Here is a 24,463-nt window from a genome sequence, read left to right as displayed (position 1 = left end):
ATTGGTTTTAAAATCCATACTTTGTAAAGAATTTCAGCGGGCAAAGGGTACACTGAAGCTTTCGTTCGGCGTGGACACACTTCATGTGCGAATGTGCCGCTATCTTACTCGGGAAAATCTTCCCGCATATGGTACAAGCAGTTTCCTCTCCCTGAACGTGGTTCCTTCGCCAATGGATCCGCAGGTTGAGCTTACAGTTGAACTTATCTCCGCAGGTTTCACATTCATATGGTTGCAGCCCGAGGTGTCTGTTTTTGTGCCCATCCATTCGGACGATGTCCATGGTTTTACCACACAGCTCGCACACCGCACTTGCCTTTTTCCGAACGGAATTTTGTGCCACATACTGACGATATTCCTCTGGTGGCAGCTCCGCCGCTTCCTTGAATTTACGACGCCAGGGACGAGGTACTACCTCCCGCGATCCCTCAATAGCGGGCTTCGGTTTTAGTTTGTATACTTTTTTCGGACATTTTGGTTTGGGTTCGGGCGGAAGCATCGGCTCGTCCAGCGAGAACCATGGCTTCCGGGAGGGGGAGTCTTCTTTTACAGATTCTGCAGGAATTTCTTGCGTGTCGGGCGTTGATTGCTTAACGATGGTAGAATTTTGGATGTCACCACGGTTCTTTCTAGGCCGCCCTCGTTTTTTCCGTCGTTCAATCTCTTCTGCCGTAACGGTCAATTTTTTTTCTTCGGGTACCAGCTCTGGTGGTTTTCTGGGTATCGTAATGGATCCATTCTTGAAATCTAATTGAACTGAACGACAAGAGCGTTTGAAGGCGTGAAATTGATCAACTAGGTTGTCACAGGATACGCAGACATCATTCGGTAACGATTCGTCACTAGTTTCCATCTGAAAAGGAATGTGTAGATATGTAGCTTGCAGTAGTGATGCTACCTGCTCAACACGGCAAAATGTAGTAAATATGCGGGCGGTAGAAGTAACTCGAACTTCAAAGGTCAGAGGGAGAGTTCGAAGTGAAGAAGTGGTTTATTGATCAAATGTATAGGGTTCGAAAAGACTACGGTAGCTAACCCACCGTCGAAGCTGGACACCGATAGTTATAGAGATCAACAAAGACTACGCTTCGAAGGTATGAGGAGCTGAAACGGAACACCTGTGACTGCGACTGCGGAAGTATCTGACGGGAAAGGCTTTGGAGGCAGGTAAATGCGCATTGCTTTGTTCGTCAAATATTGCAGACATTCTCTCGACGTTCACAATGCTGTGCGAGCATTCCAATGCGATCATGCAGTCATGATGAAGAATTTGGATTTGGTCGATCCGTGTCTTAAAAGTCAATGAATTCATTTCCAGTGTATCTCTCCAATACCAAAACTAATTGAACGTCCGTCCGCACTTTTAATCCCTAGAATAGGTAACCTACAAAGTTCCCCGAATTCAAAACTCGGGGGATACTAGCACAGTGGTAGACAGGTCAGATCACGATCAGCGAAGCCGAAGTATCAAGAAGGATGGATTCTTGAACTTCTGATTCGAACGCCAATACCACTAAACCATTCGAGGACCATTGCAAAGCAACATGATTCGCAGCGAAGAATGCCTTTAAAATCCGTTGCATGATGTATAAGAAGCTTATGCCGCTCCATTATACGCACTTTTGGTTGTTTGCGGAACTGCAAACGATGAACTTGGCGTCGAAGGCTCTAGAAAGCCTTTTGGCTTGAAATGGACTGGTAGCACGCGGCAAATACAGAATGAATCATAGTAGATCAGTCTTCGTATCTCCGGAACACGAAGTTCGAAGAAGTACAACCATTCGGTGATCCACAGTCTCCTCGTTACAAATACCACTATTAATCCACAAGCCGCCTTTCAGCGTCTAGTCCATGACATTGCGCTTGATTTCAAGACCGATTTACGCTTCCACCGCTCAACCGTAATGGCCCTCCAAGAAGCCAGCAAGACCTACCTGGTCAATTTGCTCGAGAATACGAATCTGTACGCCATCCACGCCAAGCGAGTTGCCATCATGTCGAAAGACATCCAACTGCTCGCCAAATCCACGATTTCAGGACCAATAAATTGAATTTTAGTAAGAATTGAAAATTTCCGTTTTTCATTCGTGCAAAGCAATGAACGAACGAAATGCGATAAACGTAAAAAAGGACGGACTTTCGTTTGGAAAGGAGAGAAAAGGCGAAAGCAGCACCGCAAAGAGAGCTACCCTATCTACTTATACAAGATACTGATGCAAGTCCATCCGGAGTTAGCGTTTCGATTCTGTTAACGGGAATATTCCCGGCTTCATCCTGTAGTCCATGTATTGGAATCGTTCTCAAGAAACACATTAAATGAAATTTTCTCCCAACCATTCAAACATACTCACCCACAAGCAAATTACGTTGAGAACCTTTTCGCGGAACGCCCTTTCGGTTAACCGATCATTGCTGGGGCAACTTTTAGTACACAACCGACAAATGGCCATTTTTGGCCAAACACTTTAAAAGAAAATCTTTCAAGACAACTTTTTCTTTACAAGTTTTTTTGGTGATCGCGGTTAGAGGCAAAGCAAGTAAAATAACAATAAAAATTGGCGAGATGAACCACTCCAGGTCTAAAGCCAAAGACAGCGAAAACAAAAAAAATAACAATAAACAAAACCAAAATGTACTGCGCTGTGCTGCTGTCATCTGCACGATCATTTGAAATAACTCAAAAGTGAGTGACTCTTTTTCATTAAAAGTCGTTTAGAATTTGAAAAGAAAAGCAAGTGAAACATGATTTGCTGAAGGAATAAATTTCTTATTTCGTATTTTGATAAATCAAGATTGGCACTAAAATAGTTTGGATTGGATTCAAAATTCCGACAGTAAAGAATGTATGACATGGACAAAAAAGAATTACACCCAAACGTCATCTTTTGACTGTTCCAGTTTCATAAAAATTTAAACGTTATGCCCATTGATTTACACATAGATTTTTGCAATAGGGATCCTTAATTTGGAAAAATTGTGCCAGTTTTTCATACGTATTGATAGCGGGTGTCCTTACGAGTACACTCATATCATTCTTAAACCTTAATTATTCTTTTATGATTTTTAAATTTAAAAAAACCAAATTAAATTCAACCAGCAAACTGACAGTTGTCCAACTAAATGAAGTATCTGCAAATATCTCGTTCGCCTCATTGTTAACCGGGACAGCACCCCACACAGCATTGAGTTCTTGTCGCCTGGTCTCACGAACACTTCTGCAGCTTCCTGGTTGAAAACAATCCCATTTGATTTTGCCGTCTTTGTTTATTATTTTCCACCAGCTAGTGATGTAATGTTTGTGTCATGTGCCGTGTACGTACATGAGCCGTAGAAAAGTCTATGATCTGGTACTTTTTCAATCCGCTAGCAGCCTGTCATCCCAAATTTCATCTGCAAACTATGGTAGATCTGATAAGACAACCTACATAGAGTCGTGCAAGTCGCATGGGTTTGGATGCGTTATTGTCCTAAAAGGAAACAAACTAAAAAATGTTTTTTCAATAGTTTCGGGCCAAAAAATTGAAAAAGGACTGAGATATTAACTCACGGTACTAATCTGCATCAGAATATACCTTAACCCGCACACTCCTAAAGATCCCTATTAGCGGAAGCAGATATACACTATTTGCTGGCACCTAGGGGCAGATCACTTGTGATGCATTTTTAAAAATCAGCGAAATTAAATGCATTTATTTACATCAAAATAGAAATTCATAATGTATTTTGCGTTGCGTGCAATGTTTTTGCGTTGCGTGCAATGTTGTTTGCGTTGCGTGTAAAACGTCAAAACCCTATACAGGAAAACTAGCCCTACACGGTTAAATAAAACAACCTGCAGAATAAGTTCTTTTAACTTACTTTTGAGTTGTGCGTCGCTTTCGCACTTATTAGTGTTGTCAAAAACAAAAAGAGATATTCGACTCAGTCGAGGTCTTCCGTGGAGGAAGGTATTTTTGAGTTATTGGGGGTGAACTCAAAATTAGGTAAATTCAACTTAAATTTGAGTATAAAAAACCTATCAATGAGTTGTAATTTTTGCCGTGGTTAAATGGAAACTACCTTCAACACGGTTTACCTAATTTTAAGTTCCCCCACGATACCACGAGATTGAGTCAAAGGAACTCAATTTTAGGTAGTTTTTCGTTTCCGTGTACATTTAACAAAATGTCGAACAAAGTGGATCAGCGTAGGATGTTTGTTAAACAAACTTTTCTGCGAGGGAGTGCAAAGCTGATGCAAAAATGGAAATTAAATGCATTTTTTCTAATTTGATGCAAATTTGTTATACATTCTTAGAGTGATCTGCCCCTAGTTTGAAGCAAATAGAATTAACGTTTGGATTTTTTTTTTCAGTGTAGGCAATCCATGAGACGTGTCAGATCAACTGATTATTGCTTATGACACATTCTTTCGTGATATTTACAACGATTTGACGAATCGATTCGACAAATATGTTATATAACTTTATCAAATGAGCGCCTACATCAAAACTTATTACAGATTCGGAAAGTAGACAAAATTTCACGACAGATTCAATCAACATAAACTATTCAGTTTACTTGAATTTAATGATTTGACTTTTATTGAAATAAGTTGAAAGTTCTAATTTATGACGCGTTGTAACGTCACGTTCAATATTTAGACTGTATTGACTAAAGTACTGTACGTGTAATGGAAATTGCATTGACGATGTACATTTGAAATGGGATTGACGTATTGAAGCAATATCGTCAACACTCGTATTGACAAAAATCTTGAACGTGTAAAGCGGACCCTACACGAGTAGAAATGTTGACAATAAACCAATTATTGATCAATATATTGATCGTGTAAGCACATTATGAAAATATTGATTCTGTAGAATTCAAATGGGATTGACGGATTGAAGCAGTCTTGTCAATATTTCGATTGACAATATTCTTGTCTCGTGTAGGGTTCGCTTAAGGGCCGTTTATCGGTCATAAAACAATCTTCTTCCAGTATATTCACTGTCATTGAAAATGGGAAGTTTTCTGCGCATTAATGGGTACTTTATTTTATTAATGTGTAGTATTGGAGGTGTGTGTGCACGCAAAAATAAAACAACCTACAGAATAAGTTCTTTTAACGTAAATTTAGGTACTTTTGAGGTGTGCGTCGCTTTTGCATTTATTAGTGTTGTCAAAAACAAAAGTAAATGATTCAACTCAGTCGAGGTCTTCCGTACAGTAAGGTACTTTTGAGTTGTTTGGGATATACTCAAAATTAGGTAAATTCAACTTAAATTTAAGTAAAATAAACTCAAGGTTGAGTTATGATTTTTGACGTAGTTAATTGGAAACTGCGGTCTACCTAATTTTACCTTCCTACACGATACCACGAGATTGAGTCAAAAGTACTTATGTGGTTTTTGTTTTAAGCGAAACTGAGTCAGTTTCTAACCCCAACTGCTGTCAAAATGTCAATGACAGCGGTTGGGGTTAGAACAAGAGGGTGCACACTTAAAATCCATTACCTACCAGTAGGTAATTTTAATTTGCTGTCCTTATTTCACTGCCGGAAAACGAGGGAGAGGGAATGATTTTTTTACTCAAAATTAATGGGATGAAGTTTAGTCGGCTTTGGGGAATATCTCATTATTTTTGGGTAAATTTGGACTCCCTCTCTTTCGTTTTTCGTTGGAGGAAGTGGGATGCACAGATTTAAATTTACCTACTGCTAGGTAATGCAAGTTTTCTGTGTGAATGTTTTGACGTTTCTTTTGCGGACCCTACACGAGCAGAAATATTGACAATAAATCATATATTGATCAATATATTGATGGTGTAAAGTCGTTTTGAAAATATTGATTCTGTAGAATTTAAATGGGATTGATGGATTGAAGCAGTCTTGTCAATATAATTATTGACAATATTTCTGTCTCGTGTAGGGTCCGCTAAAAGTTGAAAAATGAGTGAAGCCAACATAAGCTGGCTTTCTGGCTCGGATAGTTGCCAAAAATGACAGCGAACGCGCTTTAAGCAACGTTCACATTGCTACGAGCCAATATTGTTAATACGACCTGACACTTGTCGAACGCAAACAAACTTCATTTTTAAGTGCTTAACTGAAATTCAGGTGATAAAAGTGTTCGCATTTTATGGAGAATAAGCAATGCAAGAAAAATCGTGCTTTTTCATATATTGTCATTATTTACTTATTATGATTCCCACTTTCAATCAGTGTTGAACAGTTCATGTGAATAGACCTTAAGCCTTTGAAACAAAGCTAGCGCTACTGGCATTTGGTGGCAGCTTCAGGGAACAAACAGTTTTCATGGGGCTGGGTTAGAACCTGACTCAGTTTCGGGTTCAAGCGAAATCGCCATTAATTGTAGGTAGTTTTTCGGTGGCGTGTGTGTTGTCTTTGCCACGATTCTTAAGGGCTGAATGATATCTCAAACAGAGGGCAGTCCCTCGTCGAACCAAAGTTTGTTTACCTTTGGTTTATTACATCGTTTACATACATCGCATTATATTAAAATATTATTATTGGCTATTTCTAACGTAATATTGAATAAAGAACGCCGCAATGGCCCGCCGGTTGGCCAATCTGAACCCTTACGAGCTGCACAAGCATCTGATCAACGAATACATCCTAACAAAGCCGGGAATAACAAAGCATCTGCAACGCGACACTTCCCGGGACAAAACCGATCACGATGTGATTCGAGAGAACCATCGGTTCCTGTGGGAAGGTGAGGAAGTGGATTCATGGGAAAAGCAACTAGCCAAAAAGTATTACGATAAACTGTTCAAGGAGTACTGTATAGCTGATCTGAGCCGGTACAAGGAGAACAAGGTGGGTACTTGAAACTCGCCGATGTGATCAATTCGATAAAAACTAAATTACAGGTCGCAATGCGATGGAGAATCGAGAAAGAAGTAGTTGACGGTAAAGGTCAGTTTGCCTGCGGGAGTCGGGTGTGCGAGGAACGGGAAGCGTTGCGTAGTTGGGAGGTCAATTTCGCTTACACGGAACATGGAGCTAAGAAAAATGCCCTAGTCAAGTTGCGTGAGTAACTGAATAATATTTAATATCAACCGATACACGTTGACCGGATTTACTTCAAGGGTTGTGTCCTAAATGTTCGGATAAGTTGAATTATCGCTCCAAAAAGCGCGAGATCAAACGATTGAAGAAACGTCAGCGCAATCAAAAGCTAGCCCAGAGAAGTTCAGACGATGGAGTGTTGCTTGAGCGGCTTGAGGATGCTCGCGGTGTATCATCCAAAGACGACGGAGAATATGATTTATCACATCCGGAGGAACCCTCTAATCTCTCTAACGAATATGAAGTGCCCAGCACATCTACGTTGGCAGGGAATAGTTGTTGGGCTAACGGTTTGTACATCTGCCTATTTTTTCATATTTAGGTATAAATCTTAATCGTTATCAACAGGGCCAGATATCGAAGAAAAGACTAGAGAAGAGGAATTCGACGAATATTTGGAAGATTTACTACTATGATAAAAGACCATAAAAACTTTAAGCATTGAATAGAGGATTGGTCATGGAATTTGCGTTTCGACTTCGTGTGATCAGAATCCGACACTAGCTTTGTGACAGGAACCATTACTTGTGTTCGTAAGCAGGTTGGTCCCCGTGGAGTCTATCCGAAATGCAAAACTAATTTTAATTGATTTATCTATGATTTTTCGAATGCCTATCATTTTATTTGAACGTACCCTCTTCTAGCAAATGTGACCGCTCGTGTAGTAGTAGCGATCGTCTTTTTGGAAACACTTTACCACATTTAACACAGCTGAAATCTGCTTGTCCACTGTGTAGTTTCTGATGGTCGAGTAGGGAGTATATTCGGCTGAAATCCTTCCCACAAGTATCACACCGAAAGCGTTCCGCTTGTGGATCATGTACCATTTGATGAGCTCGCAAGTCCCGCTTGTCAGCGAAACACTTCCCGCACATTTCACATTCAAACCGACGACCGTTTTTGTGCCGTTGCAGATGTGAACTGTAGCTCGATCGAGACTTCAGGTACACTCCACAGTGTAAACACTTTAGCTTCTGTTGCTGGCAGTGAGTTTTCTTGTGTCGCATTAGCTTCTTTGGATCATCGAAACGCTTGAAACATGCTTCACAGACGAAGTTTTCTTCAGCTGGCTTGACCTAGTAGGAGAAAATGGAAAAGTTTTTGCATGATTCAATCCCATGGTAGATAACTTCAATTACCTGGTCGGTAGTTTTTTCGAACAGCTCGTTGATAAAAACCTCCACCGGGCTGGATTGCTAGAATTATTACATTAAATATTAATCAGTGAACAATATAAGTTGTAACTATAATATAAAGTGAACAGACGTCCCGCATGGCTGTACGTCCCGGAATGTGTCCTATATTCTGTAATATGCTGATTTTAATCCAAAATACGCATATTGTACAATTCGATTGCACAAAACACTCATAAGATTTTGAGTCGTGCCACCTAATCTCCGAACGTGGGGAATGTGCAAATTAAGCCAATTTATTCGAATTTTAACGTTTACTACATCGACTACTAGTATAAGCTTATGAATCTTTGTGAAAAGTGTGCGGTGCGTGTAAATTGAGTAAATTTAATCTGATTTTCACGGTTACTATGTCGATTACTAGTATAAGCTTTAAGTATAAGTATCTTTGCGAAACGTTTCTCAGTCTCACTTAAGTTGCGCAAGTATCTGGGGAACGTATGTCTAATAGGTTTCTTGTACGCCTTCCACATTCTTCCCGAAAACATCTGCTCACTTTACAGCAATAGATGCTTGTGAATATTGTCAAGAGTGAAAACGTCGTTGTACACAGGCTTACTGCTAAAAAATTGAAAACAATCACCTCATTGCCGTCCAACCCCGACCGAAAGGGTTGAACTTCCTCGATTACTCCAATATTGTCGTGTGCAATCATTTTGCACGTATCGAGATTCGAGATATAACTGGTCATTGTTTCTTATCACTGATGTTTCAATTTAAATCCTGTTTATTTACATTCAGTGATAAAGTGCATGGAATACTTCAGAAAAGACATTATTGATAAAGACACGGAATACTAAATATATGAATGAATATAAAAGGGAATGCTGAAAAAAATAAACAAAATTGTTCCTGAAGGGCTTCTTCTTCGCCAGCTGTCATGTGATTGACATTATTTTTACCAGAGTGTATGTAAGGAGAGTGAAGACAACTGTCATGATTATCCGTCAGTGATATTCCAAACGAACAAACGACCTATCAAAATATATGAATTTGACTCGTTTGGAATGACACTGACAAATAATAATTGTTCCAATTTTGACAGCGTCGTCACTCTCCTTATATGCACTCAGATTTTTACATTGCACTTCACCCACGTTTGTAAACAAAAATTATCAAGGAAAATTATCACAAAATTGTGTTAGGTGGTTTTTGGAGTACGAAAAACGATGGAAAATGACGCCGAAGACGGTGCCAGATATGAAAAATCATCGGTTCCAGATGAGACTACCATTGAGACAGTGGATTTGGACGATCAGGTGAGTGGAGTTCGAAATAAAGTTATATTGTGAAAATTGTCACCTATCCATCCATTCGTTGGATGTTTTTGGAAGGAGCCTCATATGTGAATTTAGGATATAGCAATTTTATAGTTTTAAATTAATGTTCAAGAAGCTAAATCAGTTTTGTTACACATTGCCCTTAGTTTATCTAAATAATAATTTAACCCTTAAATGTCTAGATTTCATTTTGTCTTGATACTCGTTTTTTGTGATGGATACAATATATAGCACTTGTAGAGGGTTTACATCACATATGTTGCCAAAATGTGGAGGTTCCCCATGGCATCCTATATGGCACGTAGTTTGGCATAAGTTCATTTGGCATATCAGCAGGTGACACATGCTTTCGTTTGGCATAATGGTCATTTGGCTTAATGGTCGTTTGGCATAATTTGAAAGCTCTTATATTAGGTGTTGACGCTTAAAGTGGTTACGCCACATCGCTTTAAGTATGGTACTGAACTTAGACTAGTTTGTAGCCCCTATATTTGAGTAACCCGGGCAAACGAGTGGATCATAGGTTTGCTTGTAAGGGTCGCCGCTTCCGACGGCGGGTCGGCAGCCTCTTCGTCTGCGACTTTGCACCACCTTGGATAATTGGTCTCGGTTAGGCGACAAAGCCAAAGGCTATTTAGTATATAGATTCAAAGAACTACTCATGTTTGAAAGAAAGAATCAACCCAAAAACATGAGTAAACCGGGCAAGCGATTTGGTATACAAATTCAAAGAATTGCTCATGTCTGAAAAAAGGAATCAACCTTTATGTTTCTGACAAATATATGTATAACTGGTGATCCACTCGTTTGCCTGATTTACGAAAACTAAGGGGTTGACTCCTTCTTTCAAACATGAGCAGTTCTTTAAATCTGCATGCCAAAAAAGTTCCCACACTCCACCCATGTATGGCGCTACTGGTGGTATGAAGTTCCATTTCGTGTTGGCACTGGTGAACGTTGTGGACAGTCCCTGGCTTATCTAGTGCTGCATTGCTCGATCGGCTCCTTGGAAATTCGTTCATTCATTCATTTCATTCATTTATTTAGTTGAACATCAATTTCATAATAACACTGAATCAACAATTTGCCTCCACAATACTCGATTTGTTGCTACAGCTCTCCAACGTCGGTTACGCCCAACACTCGCCAAATCACGTTCCACCTGGTTCGCCCATCGTGCTCTCTGCGCTCCTCGCCTTCTTGTACCAACCGGATCATTAGCGAACACCATATTTGTAGGATTGTTGTCCGGCATTCTTGCAACATGCCCTGCCCACCGTATCCTTCCAGCTTTGGTCACCTTTTGGATACTGGGTTCGCCATAGAGTGCAGCGAGCTCGTGGTTCATCCTTCGCCGCCACACACCGCTCTCCTGCACACCGCCGAAGATCGTCCTTATCACTCGTCGCTCGAAAACTCGTAGCGCTTGCAGGTCCTCCTGGAGCATGGTCCAAGTCTCGTGCCCGTAGAGAACCACCGGTCCTATAAGCGTTTTGTACATGGTGCATTTGGTGCGGGGGTGAATCTTTCTTGACCGCAGTTTCCTCTGGAGCCCGTAGTAAGCCCGACTTCCACTGATGATGCGTCTTCGGCTCACGTGATTGTCAGCCGTTAATAAGGATCCTAGGTAGACAAAATCCTCCACTACCTCAAAGGTATCCCCGTCGATCGTAACGCTGTTTCCTAACAGGATCCTGTCGTTTCCAGTTCCGCCTACCAGCACTTTGTTTTGTTACTTTGTTTTGGACGCATTTACCACCAGTCCAACCTTCGCTGCTTCGCGTTTCAGGCGGATGTACAGGTCTGCCACCGTTCCAAATGTTCGGGCGATAATGTCCAAGTCGTCCGCGAAGCATACAAATTGGCCGGATTTCGTGAACATCGTGCCGCGGCTGTTGAGCCCGAGACACGAGAGTCCATCACCTTGTCTCAGTCCCCGTCGAGATTCGAGTGGACTGGAAAGTTCACCCGAAATCCTTACGCTGTTTTGTACACCGTCCATCGTTGCTTTGATCAGTGGAGTCAGCTTCCCGGGAAAGCTGTTTTCATCCATGATTTTCCATAGCTCTACGCGGTCGATACTGTCGTATGCCGCCTTGAAGTCAATGGACAGGTGATGCGTTGGGACCTGGTATTCACGGCATTTTTGGAGGATTTGCGTATAGTGAAGATCTGGTCCATTGTCGACCGGCCATCGGTGAAGCCGGCTTGATAACTTCCCAGGAACTCATTTACTTTAGGTGATAGACGACGGAAGATGATCTGGGATAGCACTTTGTAGGCGGCATTCACAATGGTGATCGCTCGAAAGTGCTCACACTCCAAATGGTCGTCTATCTAGTAAATGGGACAGATCACCCCTTCTTTCCACTCCTCCGGTAGCTGTTCGGTTTTCCAGGTCCTGACTACTAACCAGTGCAGACAAGTGGCCAACTTTTCCGGGCCCAACTTGATGAGTTCTGCTGCGATACCATCTTTGCCAGCTGCTTTGTTGTTCTTGAGCTGTTGGATGGTATCCTTAACTTCCCTCAACGTGGGAGTTGGTTCATTCCCGTCTTCAACTGCACTGACGTAGTCAAATCCTCCGTTGCCTTGGTCATCTGTACCTACATTCTCCTCGCCGTTCAGGTGCTCGTCGAAGTGCTGCTTCCACCTTTCGATCACCTCACGGTTGTCCGTCAGTAGGCTCCTGTCCTTATCCCTACATATTTTGGCTTGCGGCACGAAGCCTTTGCGGGATGCGTTGAGCTTCCGGTAGAACTTCCGTGTATCTTGAGAACGACACAGCACGCGGCGACGTTTTTTCTCTCGGAAGAGGCGTGTCTGCTGCCTCCGCTTCTGTTTGTATCGTTCCACATTCTTCTCCTCCAAAACCGCTCTGCAGTCCTCGTTGAACCAATCGTTCCGTCGTCTCCGTTCCTCGTACCCGTCAATGTCCTCAGCTACGTTGTTGATGGCTGCTTTTACTGTTCTCCAGCAGTCCTCTAGAGGGGCCACGTTGAGCTCTCCCTCGTCCGGCAACGCTGTCTCGAGGTACTGCGCGTATGCAGTGGCGACATCTGGTTGTTTCAGTCGCTCCAGATCGTACCGAGGCGGCCGTCGGTACTGTACATGATTAATGACGGATAGTTTTTGGCGCAATTTAACCATCATCAGGTAGTGGTCAGAGTCGATGTTAGCGTCACGATAGGTCCTGACGTCGATAATGTCGGAGAAGTTCCGTCCATTGATCAGGACGTGGTCGATTTGCGATTCCGTCTGTAGCGGTGATCTCCAGGTGTAACGATAAGGGAGGCTGTACTGGAAGAAGGTGCTACGAATGGCCATGTTCTTGGAGGCGGCGAAATCAATGAGTCGAAGGCCGTTCTCATTCGTCAGCTGGTGAGCGCTGAACTTTCCAATCGTCGGTCTGAATTCCTCCCCCTGGCCTACCTGAGCGTTTAAGTCCCCAATGATGATCTTGACGTCGTGGCTTGGGCAGCGGTCGTATTCTCGTTTGAGCTGCGCGTAGAAACCGTTTTTGTCATCATCGGTGCTCCCGGAGTGAGGACTGTGCACGTTTATTATGCTGATGTTGAAGAAACGGCCCTTGAACCTCAACCTGCACATTCTTTCGTCGATCGGCCACCAACCGATCACGCGCCATCACAATAAAAGCTGTCCCTAGCTCATGTGTGTTGCCGCAGCTCTGGTAAATGGTATGATTACGTCTAAACTTTCGCACCATGGATCCTGTCCAACACACCTCCTGCAGCGCTACGATTCCGAACCCGCGGTCCTTGAGAACATCGGTGAGTACGCGGGTGCTCCCGATGGAGTTGAGAGGTCTGCAGTTCCACGTTCCGAGCTTCCAATCGCTAGTCCCTTTTCGTCGCAGTGGTCGTCGCCATTGGTATCAGTTCGCATTCTTATCTTGTTGACTTTTCGCTGCAATTGGTTGTTTACGTCTGGCTCGCAGGGCCTGACACCAACCCCCTAACTTTCCGGAGGACCATAGTGCACAGTTGAGCTTAGAGTCCTACACTGGCACTCGAATGATAGAAATTCGTTCCGTTGTCGCTGAAAAACTCGGCAGGTGGCCCGCGCCGGCCGACGAATCACCGGACGCACGAAATGCAGGACTCTGTTGATAGTGTGTATGCGATTTCTAGGGGCACGGCACGAATAGTTAGGTATGTAAACAGTGCGGCCCATCGCCTTACATTGGATCGCCCCAACAACACCAGCAATGGTCCGAAATAATCCAGCCCTGTGTAGATGAAAGCTCGCTCGTGACGGGCTAAGCGAGCAGGTTGCAGTTGTGCCATTGGAGGGATCATCGGTTTAGTTTCCCAATATTTTGCAGGAGGTTACTTCGTTGACGACCGTTTTGGCATTGCCATGTCGTAAATTGCGGTAAAATCGATGCACCAGAAGTTCCGCGACGCGATGTCTTCTTGTCACTGTACGCCCAGTACACACGCCTGCATTCCAGTCTGGGAATAGACCACAGTTTCAGGGGAGCGACCTTTGATTTTGCCGCTACTAAGCTGCACTGTGGTTTACCGTATTCGTTGAAGGTGCGTAAGTAGATACCGCACGAATAGGCTACTTCGCTTGCGTCGACAAACACATGCATTTCAGCCCCGAGGTAGGTCCTTCTCGTGGCGTTGGGGAAGTAACATCTGGATATTCGGATCTCCGCGATATGGTTGATCATCTCGATCCACCACTGCCCTTTCGCATAGACAAAATCGCTTACCTTGTTCATCCCAATCGGTGCACCACAGGTCCTGGATCAAGACCTTTCCGTGGACGATAAACGGCAAGAGTAACCCCGGTGGACCAAACAGAGTCATGACGTAACGTAGAAGCTACATCTTCGTCGGTCGGGTTGCCATGCGAATCAACGTTTGTACCTCGTCGCTCATTTGGGTAGAGAAACTCAGTTCATCGGATGATGGGCTCCAAAGCATACCGAGCACTCCCTCGGTTTTCGCCCCGTCGATCAGGTTCAGCTGCTTGTCAGTTCCCTTTGGTACTTCACCAATTGCTCGAAGAGCGTGGTTCTATTTAACCGCCAGTTATGCAATTTGAAGCCTCTTTGGCCGTGAATGTATCGCAAGTCGCTTGCTACCTTTGTCGCCTCCCCTGCGGATCCGAAACTCGACAGGTAATCGTTAACGTAATGATCGTGGACAATCGCGTATCCATGCCTCAGAAAATAGCTCAGCGTGCTGTACTGCGTTCCGGTTTTTGACAAATAGTGCCGAAGCATCTATCAAGTGGATCGTAGGTATCTCCGATTGAAAAGCACGCCACAAGAAGCGCTGGGAATTCTTATCTTCCTCTCGGATACGGATACGGAGAACATTTCCTGAATATCCGAGCTAACCGCCACCCCATACTGTTGAAAGTGGAATAGCACGGCTGGAAGTGACGAGAGTTGATCCGGACCTTTGAGAAGAGCGCTGTTGAGTGAAATTCCATCGATCTTGGCGGCTGCATTACAAATGACAAGGACCTTTCCTGGTTTCTTAGGGCTTATTATGTGGAAGAGTAGAACAATGAGCACCTTTATATATACTATTGGTAGTCGTTATACCTTATGTATAACAACCTTGCGCCGCTGTCAAAATAACACGAAAGCATTTTCCACACAACTGATCTTATACTCTTTCGTATTAGACGTAATAAAGTTAACTCGTTGAAATCTATTTCGCGCGTGTTCAAGTTTCCTTCGATCGGAGTTTCCCTTTTTCGCTGCTTCTCGGGTTGTCGGTTTCCTTCAGATGGGACTTCTCCCATAAGTTATGGGCCCAGTACAGAGCAGGTGAAAAGTGTGGTATAGCGAAGAAACTTTTTCCGGACAAATTCCGAAGGTGCGAGTAGGAAGACGTTTTTTTTTGACGCCGTAATAGTGCGGAAAACAAAATGGCGGATAGTGCAAAAATATCTTTCCCGAAACTGAATCCAAGCAATTGGGGTTCATGAAAGCAGCGGATGATGTGGCTGCTGGAAAAAGAAGATTTATGGGAAGTGATTAGTGATATAAAACCAGATTCTGAAACGGATGATTGGAAAAAGCGTGATCGCAAAGCTCGTGCGAATATTGGTTTGTTTATCGAGGAAAACCAGTTCAAGCTAGTGAAAGATGCTCAAAGTGCTAGTGATATGTGGAATGCTTTAAAGCAACATCACGAGAAAGCGACAATGTCGACCGTGGTTCACTATTTGAGTCAATTGTGCGCTGTGAACATGTCGGAGGGTGGCAATATGGAAGACCACCTAAATGGTATGGAAGATACCTTCGATAAACTTGCTGCTGCCGGACAAAACCTTGATGAATCATTAAAAATAGCGATGATTTTTCGAAGCGTACCGTCGTCGTACCGTTCGCTTGTGCAAAGTTTGCAGTGTCGCGCAGACGCAGATTGGACAGTAGCGTTAGTGAAGGCCCGTTTATTTGAAGAATATTCCCAACGTCGCGATCGAAATGATGTGCCATCGCAGGAGTTGAAGGCGATGAAGTTGGATGCTGGAAGTGATAAAAATGAAAAAATATGTTACTTTTGTAGGCAGCCCGGGCACTTCCGAAGCAGCTGCAGAAAATGGTTGGCACAAAAGAAATCTAGTGGGTTGAATAAAAAGGATGACAAGAAGAAATATAATGATCCGGAAGCAAAGCAGGCTCAGGGATCGAGCAATGCAGTGTGTTTTCTGGCTGGTTCGACGACCCCGGCATGTTGGGTCATTGATAGTGGAGCGACTTGCCATATGACAAGCGACCGTTCATTTTTCTCGTCGTTAGACGAAACTCTCCGTTCGAGCGTCACCCTTGCTGATGGGAAGAAGACAAAAACAAGTGGCATTGGTGAAGGAATCATTTTTGGCGAGAACCAAACTGGCGAAAGAGTGAAAATCACACTGAAGAATTTGCTTTTTGTGCCGGATCTTGATGGTGGACTGATTTCGGTTAGTCAGTTGGTTTCGAAGGGATTCGCGGTCAAGTTTAATGAGGCAGGTTGCAAGATACGGAATGTGGCAGGTGAGGTTGTAGTGGTTGGTGACAGAGTTGCTAATCTGTATCAGCTACGTGTGCAAGGAAGATCGTTGAAGGCTCAGAGCGCTCACAAGCTGCATTGTCAACACACTTGGCATCGTCGTGTGGGACACCGTGACCCGAATGTGTTGCCCTTGATGAAGAAGGATGATCTGGTAAGTGGCTTCGATTATGTTGACTGTGGTGTTCGTATAACATGTGAGAGCTGCTTGAAGGGAAAACTCGCCCGCAAACCATTCCCAGCGGTCGCGGAGCGGAAAGCAACACGACCCCTCCATTTAATACATACAGATTTATGTGGGCCGATGGAGAATGTCACTCCGTCAGGAAATCGATATATCATCACAATGATTGATGACTTTTCTCGGTATACCATTGTCTACTTGTTGAAAAACAAAAGCGATGCTGCGGGGCGAATAAAGCACTATGTCCGGTGGGCGCATAATCAATTCGGACGAAAACCTCGCATCATAAGGTCGGATGGTGGGGGAGAATACGTCAACCGAGATCTGCGGGAGTTCTACGAAGCGGAGGGAATGAAGGCACAATATACAACACCTTACTCCCCACAGCAGATTGGAGTGGCCGAACGCAAAAATCGCTCTCTACAGGAAATGGCGCTATGTATGTTAGCCGATGCAGAAATGGAGAAATTGTATTGGGGTGAGGCAATTATGACAGCAGCGTATCTTCAGAACCGGCTGCCATCTCGAGTTGTTAGCAAAACCCCTTACGAGCTATGGGAAGCGCGCAAGCCTGATTTGGCGCATCTGAGAGTTTTTGGCTGCTTCGCATATGTTCATGTTCCGGACGCGAAGCGAGCAAAGTTGGATAACAAGTCTATCAAACTAACATTCGTCGGGTACTCTGAAGATCAAAAGGGGTATCGATTCCTGGATCGTTCAACTAAGCGGGTAACGATCAGCAGAGATGCTAAGTTCATTGAACTTAATGATGACTCGGAGGAAGATTGTCAGCAGGCTGCCGCTCCAATAGCAGAAGATGATGTTACAATACCTATTGGATCGCCGAGCGGCGATGGAGGTGTCGCTCAGGAGGATGTAAATGACGACGATTCTCAGGAGTTCGAAGGATTCGATAGTGCAGAAGAAGAATTGTTTGAAGGCGTGGATCAAAATGGGGCTAACAGTGAGGAGGAGCTTAAGGACGAAGAACAAGTGTTGCAACGACAAGATCGGCAAACCCGAGGTACATTGCCGGGTCGTTACAGTGATTATGTGGTAGGGATCGCACAGCGTTCTGCCGAAGAACCGAATAACTATCAAAGTGCTTTGAAAAGTGTTGTTTGGAAGAAAGCAATGGAAGAAGAAATGACATCGCATAAAGTGAATGGCACGTGGGACCTTGTACCGTTACCAAAAGGCAAAAAGATTGTAGGCTCCAAGTGGGTCTATAAACTGAAGCGAAATGAAAAAGGTGAAGTGGTGAAGCATAAGGCGCGCCTGGTAGCGCAAGGCTTTAACCAGCGTTACGGCATAGATTATTTTGACGTGTTTGCACCAGTGACAAGGCAGACAACCTTTCGTACAGTGCTTGCAGTGGCGGGTAAGACAGGAATGTTGTTACATCATTTCGATGTTAAAACGGCTTACTTACACGGAACAGTTGAAGAAGAAGTGTATATGCGTCAACCACCAGGATACGAGACAGAAGGAAAGAAAGACTATGTATGTAAACTACGCAAATCCATTTACGGGCTAAAACAGTCCGCACGTTGTTGGAATCGAGCTCTACATACTGTTTTGGTCAAAATGGGATTCCAACAGTGCCAGTCAGATGCTTGTCTGTATATCCGACGTGACGGTGAAAATTTGATGATAATCCTCGTATATGTCGATGACTTGTTAGTCGAATGTAAGAGTGAATCGAAGCTTACGGAGGTATTCGATGCGTTGCAGAAAAGTTTTGACATTACGAATCTCGGTGTGGTAAAACATTTTCTCGGACAAGAAATTCATCGCGAGGATGGGACCGATTAGTTGGGTAAGCCGCCGACAGTCATGCGTTACACTGTCATCAATGGAGGTGGAGTATGTCGCTTTGAGTGATACATGTCAGGAGCTTATCTGAATTCGGCAACTGATGGCTGACCTTGGGGAACTCCCTCAAGGAGCTACCCAAGTGTATGAGGATAACCAAAGTTGTCTCAGTTTCGTCCGAGCAGAACGTGTCAGTAAATGGTCGAAACATATCGTAACAAAACATTTCATCAGAAACCTGAGTGAAAAGAATGAAGTAAAGCTTGTTTATTGTCCAACGGAACTCATGGCGGCGGACGTTTTGACGAAGCCACTAGGAGCGATTAAATTTACACAACAGCTGGAGCGTGTTAGTCTAACTCGTTAAGCATTAGTGTTCATTGAGGAGGAGTGTGGAAGAGTAGAACAATGAGCACCTTTATATATATTATTGGTAGTCGTTATACCTTATGTATAACAACCTTTAGGAATCAGAATAACACGAAAGCATTTTTCCACACAACTGATCTTATACTCTTTCGTATTAGACGTAATAAAGTTTACTCGTTGAAATCTATTTCGCGCGTGTTCAAGTTTCCTTCGATCGAAGTTTCCCTTTTTCGCTGCTTCTCGGGTTGTCGGTTTCCGTCAGATGGGACTTCTCCCATATATTACTGCTCCCACCGAGAGGTACCATACCCTTCTTGGATCTGCTGCATCGATCTCCGCTTTTGTAGACCTGTGCGCGTAATCCTTTGCTTCGTACTAGCACATCTGTCGACGGAGGTTCTCTTTTAGTCCCGGATCTCGATCCATTGTGCGTTTGAGACATTCTAGACGTACCGCCAACTCACGTCCGCTAACGTACGTTCCAGTAGAAGACCCGGAAGCTCCAGTCCTGACATTGAACCACTTTCTCCTGGGTTTCTAAAGCGGACGGAACCCTACAGTGTCCTCAACAATGATACGATAGTTCTGCGGCGAGCATGATGTACGTTGCAAGACGAAGCGAACATCTTCTGGCGACGATGGGTGCGAGACTATCTGCCGAAGTTGACCAAGCGCTCGAAGTAGTTCAACGAGGTCAAGCCGATTGAGGCGAACTATATCGTAGTCGTCGTCGATCCGGGGCTTCCACGGAACTGTTGGCCCAAGGGACGGATCATTTCATCGGGAAAAACGGACAGGTAAGGTCAGCTGCTGTACAGACACAGGCCGGGATCTACGAGCGACCGACGACAAGGCTCGCAGTTCTAGACGTTCGACCCGATGAACAGTAAGACAGGGATCATTCGTACCTGGGGGAGTTATTTGATGCTTAAATTGTCACATGCAAAACTCTTTTACTAATTGGTACCTAAAACTTACTTACATCTCGTTACGGGGTAAGAAATTAAAGAACTACTATGAAATATAAAACTTACTCAAAGCTAATTATTCGCTACTTACCTAACCTTAAAGTCTATACTAGAAGACTGTGATTTTCGATTTGAAAATGTGACAGTGTTTCAAGGTAACGATTCCTAAAACTAATACGAATAAATAAATATATAATGTTACAATGCTTGTTTTAGGAGAGAATAAGAAGAGTAATAGGACAGAGGACAAGGAAATTTATAGGTAGTAAAGGTAGTAAACGTAAGTAGTGATTAAAATGTAGCATTTCGTGCAATTCAAAACGATATAATCCTTCCGTAGGAAATTTTTAATCGCGCTACGAAAACGGATTGTGTGCCCTTTAGATAACATCCAACAATATTACGCTTCGGTTATCACATTACGTCGGTGATAGAGCAATGGGTATGAGCCCAAGTTGCCCATGAGTAGTGCTAAACTGATAAGCTAGTACACAAAGTTTATTTTGGCTTCATTCAGTTTGATTATCGATATTTGAGGATAATATGCCAGAGAAATACGTATTGTTTGGACTGAGCAGAATAATGGTGGATTTTTATTGTTATCAATCAGTAGGTGATCTCTGATTAAGCGGGGTTTCCAAAGAGTTAGGGACATATGCAATTATATTTTTTTTGTTGAGAGGCAACGGGTTAGTGCTGGATCTGTAGCTTTTCTCTGGCTTAGTCCATTCTTGTAATGGGTGGTCCTACTTACTCGACTCGACGTTTTTGACTTTGGGTATGTTGTGTTCAATTGCATGCGCAGTACTTGATTGGAATGACACTGACAGATAAATGACAAACAAACGATAGAGATGGCGAGTCTTTATCCAGCGGGATTCAGCGTCTGTAGTGACGATTACATAAAAACTAAAGAGACCAGACTAACAAAGAGACGCCCTGTCCCGTTTCTTTACAGCCCTCGCCACCGCCGATGTTGCCAGTCCACGGTTTGCAGTCCATGTTCGAAACGATCGACTATCTGATCGTCCACGATGGTTACCAGTGTGCGGCCTGCCCGCAGGAGAAGCGCCGAAGCTTCCCCGATATGCCCGAACTCCGGCGGCACATGGTGAAACACGTCAACGGTGGTCGTACGTCGGGACGGCACTCGGAAATACGATGCAACCATTGCAATCAAACGTTCGACCGAGTGGATAACCTCCGGAAGCATCTGCTGGAGGCACTGAACAAAGAGTACGGTCGGGTAATCGACAGTGATGATATGGATGATGAAAAGCATTGTGTTAGCGATGCTCCAGTGAACTACATCATCAAGAATGGTTGTTTGACGTGTTCGGTGTGTGAAGCCGAATTCGGAGCACCCACCCGGTGGAACAAGGAGAAGTTTAAGATGCACGTCGGCAAGGAGCACTGGAAGACGCCGGCGTTCAGGTGTGACGATTGCGGAAAACGATTCAGCGAGGCTGGGAAGTTGGAGAAGCATATGAAGCGACACCTCGAACTGATGGATGTAGCGTGGATGGGTAAAATCTGACTACGTTTTAGTGGATGTTGACGGATTTTCAATTTCTTTAAAATAGGTGCTGAACCATCTACGTCAAGCGGTGTCAAAATAAAAAAGAGCTCAGATTCGGATTCCGATGATGCATTTTACGCGAAAGATCCTGTGGAATTGCAGCTAGATGAGATGCCATTACCTGAGGTTCACATCAAGGTCGAACCGGACGAAGAACAAAATCCGTTAGAGGAAGACAGGAGGGATGGTGAAGAGTCTTCCGTTTCAAATAGGTAAGTTTTCATGTAATTAATTTATTCTCTAACTGAATTACGATTTCTTTCAGTTCCAGTGCATCTTCCGACTCGAGCGCGGGATCGGAATCTGACGTGCCGTATGTCGAAAAGACTAGAAAATACAAACCCAATCGAAAAGCCCGTAAATTGCGACACATTAAAGCTTCGTGTCGCGCGATTCCCGGTGCCAACGACGGTTCCATTATTCTAGCTTGCAATATATGTGACGAAGGATTTCTACTGCAAGATCTTCTCGATCGTCATATGGTTCAGAAACATGACGATCGCGATCGGCCGTACAGATGCTCGCACTGTGCGAAAACCTACATGACCAACGGGAACCTACAGGAGCACATACGAATGGTCCACGCGGGTGTCAAGTTCCCCTGCAAGGACTGTGGCATTAAACTGTCCACCAAGAGTTCCTGGAAGCGTCACATGAAGGGTCACACGGATGAAGGGTTCAGTTGCGCCATCTGCGCGGAAAAGTTTTCTTCTCATTCGGTGTTGGCCAAACACAAACGACGCGTTCACGAGAAGGCCGCCAACAATTTTATTTGCGTGGATTGCGGTAATACCTACGATACAAATGCTGCTCTGCGGGAACACCGTATTTCTCACACCGACGAACGGAGATGGGAGTGCAAGGTGTGTGGTATGAAATTTAAACGAAATCACAATTTGATAAACCACAGAAAGATTCATCTGGTTGATAAGCCAGTTGTCAAGTTCAAATGTCAGGAGGAAGATTGCAACCAAGAGTTTATAACGAAATCGGCTCTTGCTACCCACCGTTCCGCTCATGGAAGAGTGTGCTGCCGGTTGTGCTCTCGCACGTTCGAATCTCAAAGCGACCTGATGCAGCATCGCCGAGAGGATCACAAAATAACAGGAAAAGAAGCAGGTATCAGTTGTCGAACATGTCATAAACGCTGCGCTGATCACGATGCATTGCTAGCACATCGAGCCGAGGAACATCCGATGGAAGTTCCATTGGAGTGTGATATTTGCAAGGCTACATTTGCCTCGACGGTGGCACTACGAGCCCACCAGCGCGAACATCAGCGCGTTATCCTTTATAACTGTCCAAACTGTTCGGAAACGTACAACTCACAGCTGCTGCTGGAAACACACATGAAGGAAGTACACGCGGACTGTAAAAATCACGTGTGCTATATGTGCGGTAGTGGATACCCGACCCGGAAGCAGCTGGTTTCTCATCTGGGCAGGCATCGAAATCCTCAGAGGAAAACAAATTCCAACATGCCCGGTAACTACATGTGCGATATCTGCGGGAAGGAATTTAATTTCCGAATTACGCTGAAGAGGCATGTCTACAATTTCCATGATCACGACAGAAAGTTCCAGTGCGAGGTTTGCGAGAAAACGCTAGTGTCAGCGGAGGGATTGAAGTTGCATATGCGAAGCCACTCCGAGGATCAATTGGTAAATTGTCAAATCATTCTTGGCATCATTGAAAATTTTAATAACCTTTAATAAATAATGAAAGAACCCTATTTCTTTGTAGGTGATGTGCGAACTTTGCGGAAAAGGTTTCTCCCAGCCGTACCGGCTGCGTGAGCATATGATTCGTCATTCCCGCGAAGCAAACGAACAACGATGCCATATCTGTAACCGCGCCTTCCGCGACCCAAATAAACTCGAGCTACACCTCAAATCCCACACCGGTGAGACGGAATTCTGCTGCATTCCATGTCAGCGTTATTTTGCTACCGATCGGCACTACCGGCTTCACGTGAAGCGTATGCACGAATCGGAAGCAACCTGTCCAATATGTGATAAGCTTTTTCCCACGGAGAAGAAAATGAAGAGCCACGTTCGGATTCACGAGAATCCGCACATGTTTGAATGTCCCACGTGCTTTGCCTGCATCAAGGAAAAGAAACAATTCGATCGTCATATGCGACTGCACACTGGCGTACGATTACCGTGCCAGTTTTGTCCGTTGACATTCTCGATGCCCAAGACGAGAAGAACACACGAGGCCCGGTTCCACAAGGATCAGCGGGGGACGATACTGGAGAAAGATGCTGACGGGGAGAAGGATAAGGAAAGTCCCAGCAAAAAATCAGTAGATGATACGGCTTTACTAGAGGTTCAGAGTGATTTCAGGGCTATACCCGTCAGAGAGGATGAGGTTAGCGTCGGGTAATTATCTAGTGTACATAAGTATCCTCAATGTGAATGAATTGTGAAACTCAGATAAAGCGCTTAGAACTTGACCTTTCTTCGAAAGTCCTTATTTAAAAAGTGCAACCGATCGGAGGCTATCACCTTCATTCTTGTTTACGGACGTATCCAACATTCGTTCGAACAGATCACGTATATGGCACCCCTATCCCGGTTGTATTGAACTGACATGAGCCAACATCTCTGCGGGCACACAAATTATGGGCCCCAATGACAGTTCTGGTCGTTATTCTGCAAGCTCGATCCACACTAGATAGAAACGATACGGCATGATTGGATCTTTATAGATGTTTGACATCGAGCTAAAACATTGGACATCACATGGAAGAAAAGTGATGTTTTCGTCATTTTGATGGATGACAAACAGTTTACGCCGTAAAACATCTATAATAGCACGAATTCGATCATTTGAAGTCACTGCTCGAATACTTGACCGCTGTTGTGATCTGAAAGCGAGACGTGGGAATGCACTGCCGTTTCCTTTTGATTTCGACCATGCTTTTGATAGGGTAGAGTACAACTTCCTGGCAAGCAC

The 24,463-nt window shown here is 44.0% G+C and overlaps 4 protein-coding genes across 4 annotated transcripts; 2 read left to right on the top strand and 2 right to left on the bottom strand.

Annotated features, from left to right (window-relative positions):
• Positions 1 to 7: 7 nt before the first annotated feature.
• Positions 8 to 2,450, bottom strand: LOC131686959 (zinc finger protein 2-like). The gene is made up of 2 exons (XM_058970991.1): positions 2,352 to 2,450; positions 8 to 853 (listed from the first exon to the last, which is right to left on the bottom strand). The coding sequence occupies exons 1-2, from the start codon at positions 2,448 to 2,450 to the stop codon at positions 8 to 10; spliced, it is 945 nt and encodes a 314-aa protein (XP_058826974.1).
• Positions 2,451 to 6,447: 3,997 nt separating this feature from the next.
• LOC131692020 (protein FRA10AC1) lies at positions 6,448 to 7,656 on the top strand. The gene is made up of 4 exons (XM_058978845.1): positions 6,448 to 6,819; positions 6,873 to 7,032; positions 7,092 to 7,361; positions 7,420 to 7,656. Exons 1-4 carry the CDS (start codon positions 6,550 to 6,552, stop codon positions 7,485 to 7,487), a joined length of 768 nt encoding a protein of 255 aa, XP_058834828.1. The 5' UTR covers positions 6,448 to 6,549; the 3' UTR covers positions 7,488 to 7,656.
• Positions 7,657 to 7,675: 19 nt separating this feature from the next.
• LOC131692021 (gastrula zinc finger protein XlCGF49.1-like) lies at positions 7,676 to 9,058 on the bottom strand. The gene is made up of 3 exons (XM_058978847.1): positions 8,848 to 9,058; positions 8,211 to 8,267; positions 7,676 to 8,147 (listed from the first exon to the last, which is right to left on the bottom strand). The coding sequence occupies exons 1-3, from the start codon at positions 8,953 to 8,955 to the stop codon at positions 7,692 to 7,694; spliced, it is 621 nt and encodes a 206-aa protein (XP_058834830.1). The 5' UTR covers positions 8,956 to 9,058; the 3' UTR covers positions 7,676 to 7,691.
• A 159-nt stretch (positions 9,059 to 9,217) lies between these two features.
• On the top strand, positions 9,218 to 23,960 carry LOC131690378 (zinc finger protein 665-like). Its single transcript, XM_058976094.1, has 5 exons — positions 9,218 to 9,523; positions 20,882 to 21,449; positions 21,507 to 21,714; positions 21,768 to 23,163; positions 23,246 to 23,960. Exons 1-5 carry the CDS (start codon positions 9,434 to 9,436, stop codon positions 23,888 to 23,890), a joined length of 2,907 nt encoding a protein of 968 aa, XP_058832077.1. The 5' UTR covers positions 9,218 to 9,433; the 3' UTR covers positions 23,891 to 23,960.
• The last annotated feature ends 503 nt before the right edge of the window (positions 23,961 to 24,463 follow it).

The sequence above is a fragment of the Topomyia yanbarensis genome, chromosome 3, assembly GCF_030247195.1.
Source record: "Topomyia yanbarensis strain Yona2022 chromosome 3, ASM3024719v1, whole genome shotgun sequence".
NCBI lineage: Eukaryota > Metazoa > Arthropoda > Insecta > Diptera > Culicidae > Topomyia > Topomyia yanbarensis.
The sequence above is the reverse complement of the archived record's forward strand: the minus strand, read 5'-3'. Positions and strand labels throughout refer to the sequence as shown.

What these genes read in the sequence shown, in the direction of transcription:
- LOC131686959 (XM_058970991.1), bottom strand. Translation starts at nt 2,450, where the DNA reads ATGGCCATTTGTCGGTTGTGTACTAAAAGTTGCCCCAGCAATGATCGG. An exon ending in TCAACGTAATTTGCTTGTGG is followed by an intron (nt 854 to 2,351) that starts GTGAGTATGTTT and finishes ATTCCTTTTCAG; the next exon opens with ATGGAAACTAGTGACGAATC.
- LOC131692020 (XM_058978845.1), top strand. Translation starts at nt 6,550, where the DNA reads ATGGCCCGCCGGTTGGCCAATCTGAACCCTTACGAGCTGCACAAGCAT. An exon ending in AAATGCCCTAGTCAAGTTGC is followed by an intron (nt 7,033 to 7,091) that starts GTGAGTAACTGA and finishes ATTTACTTCAAG; the next exon opens with GGTTGTGTCCTAAATGTTCG. An exon ending in GAATAGTTGTTGGGCTAACG is followed by an intron (nt 7,362 to 7,419) that starts GTTTGTACATCT and finishes CGTTATCAACAG; the next exon opens with GGCCAGATATCGAAGAAAAG.
- LOC131692021 (XM_058978847.1), bottom strand. Translation starts at nt 8,955, where the DNA reads ATGACCAGTTATATCTCGAATCTCGATACGTGCAAAATGATTGCACAC. An exon ending in CGGGGTTGGACGGCAATGAG is followed by an intron (nt 8,268 to 8,847) that starts GTGATTGTTTTC and finishes TAATAATTCTAG; the next exon opens with CAATCCAGCCCGGTGGAGGT. An exon ending in TCGAAAAAACTACCGACCAG is followed by an intron (nt 8,148 to 8,210) that starts GTAATTGAAGTT and finishes TTCTCCTACTAG; the next exon opens with GTCAAGCCAGCTGAAGAAAA.
- LOC131690378 (XM_058976094.1), top strand. Translation starts at nt 9,434, where the DNA reads ATGGAAAATGACGCCGAAGACGGTGCCAGATATGAAAAATCATCGGTT. An exon ending in CAGTGGATTTGGACGATCAG is followed by an intron (nt 9,524 to 20,881) that starts GTGAGTGGAGTT and finishes GTTTCTTTACAG; the next exon opens with CCCTCGCCACCGCCGATGTT. An exon ending in GCCACTCCGAGGATCAATTG is followed by an intron (nt 23,164 to 23,245) that starts GTAAATTGTCAA and finishes ATTTCTTTGTAG; the next exon opens with GTGATGTGCGAACTTTGCGG.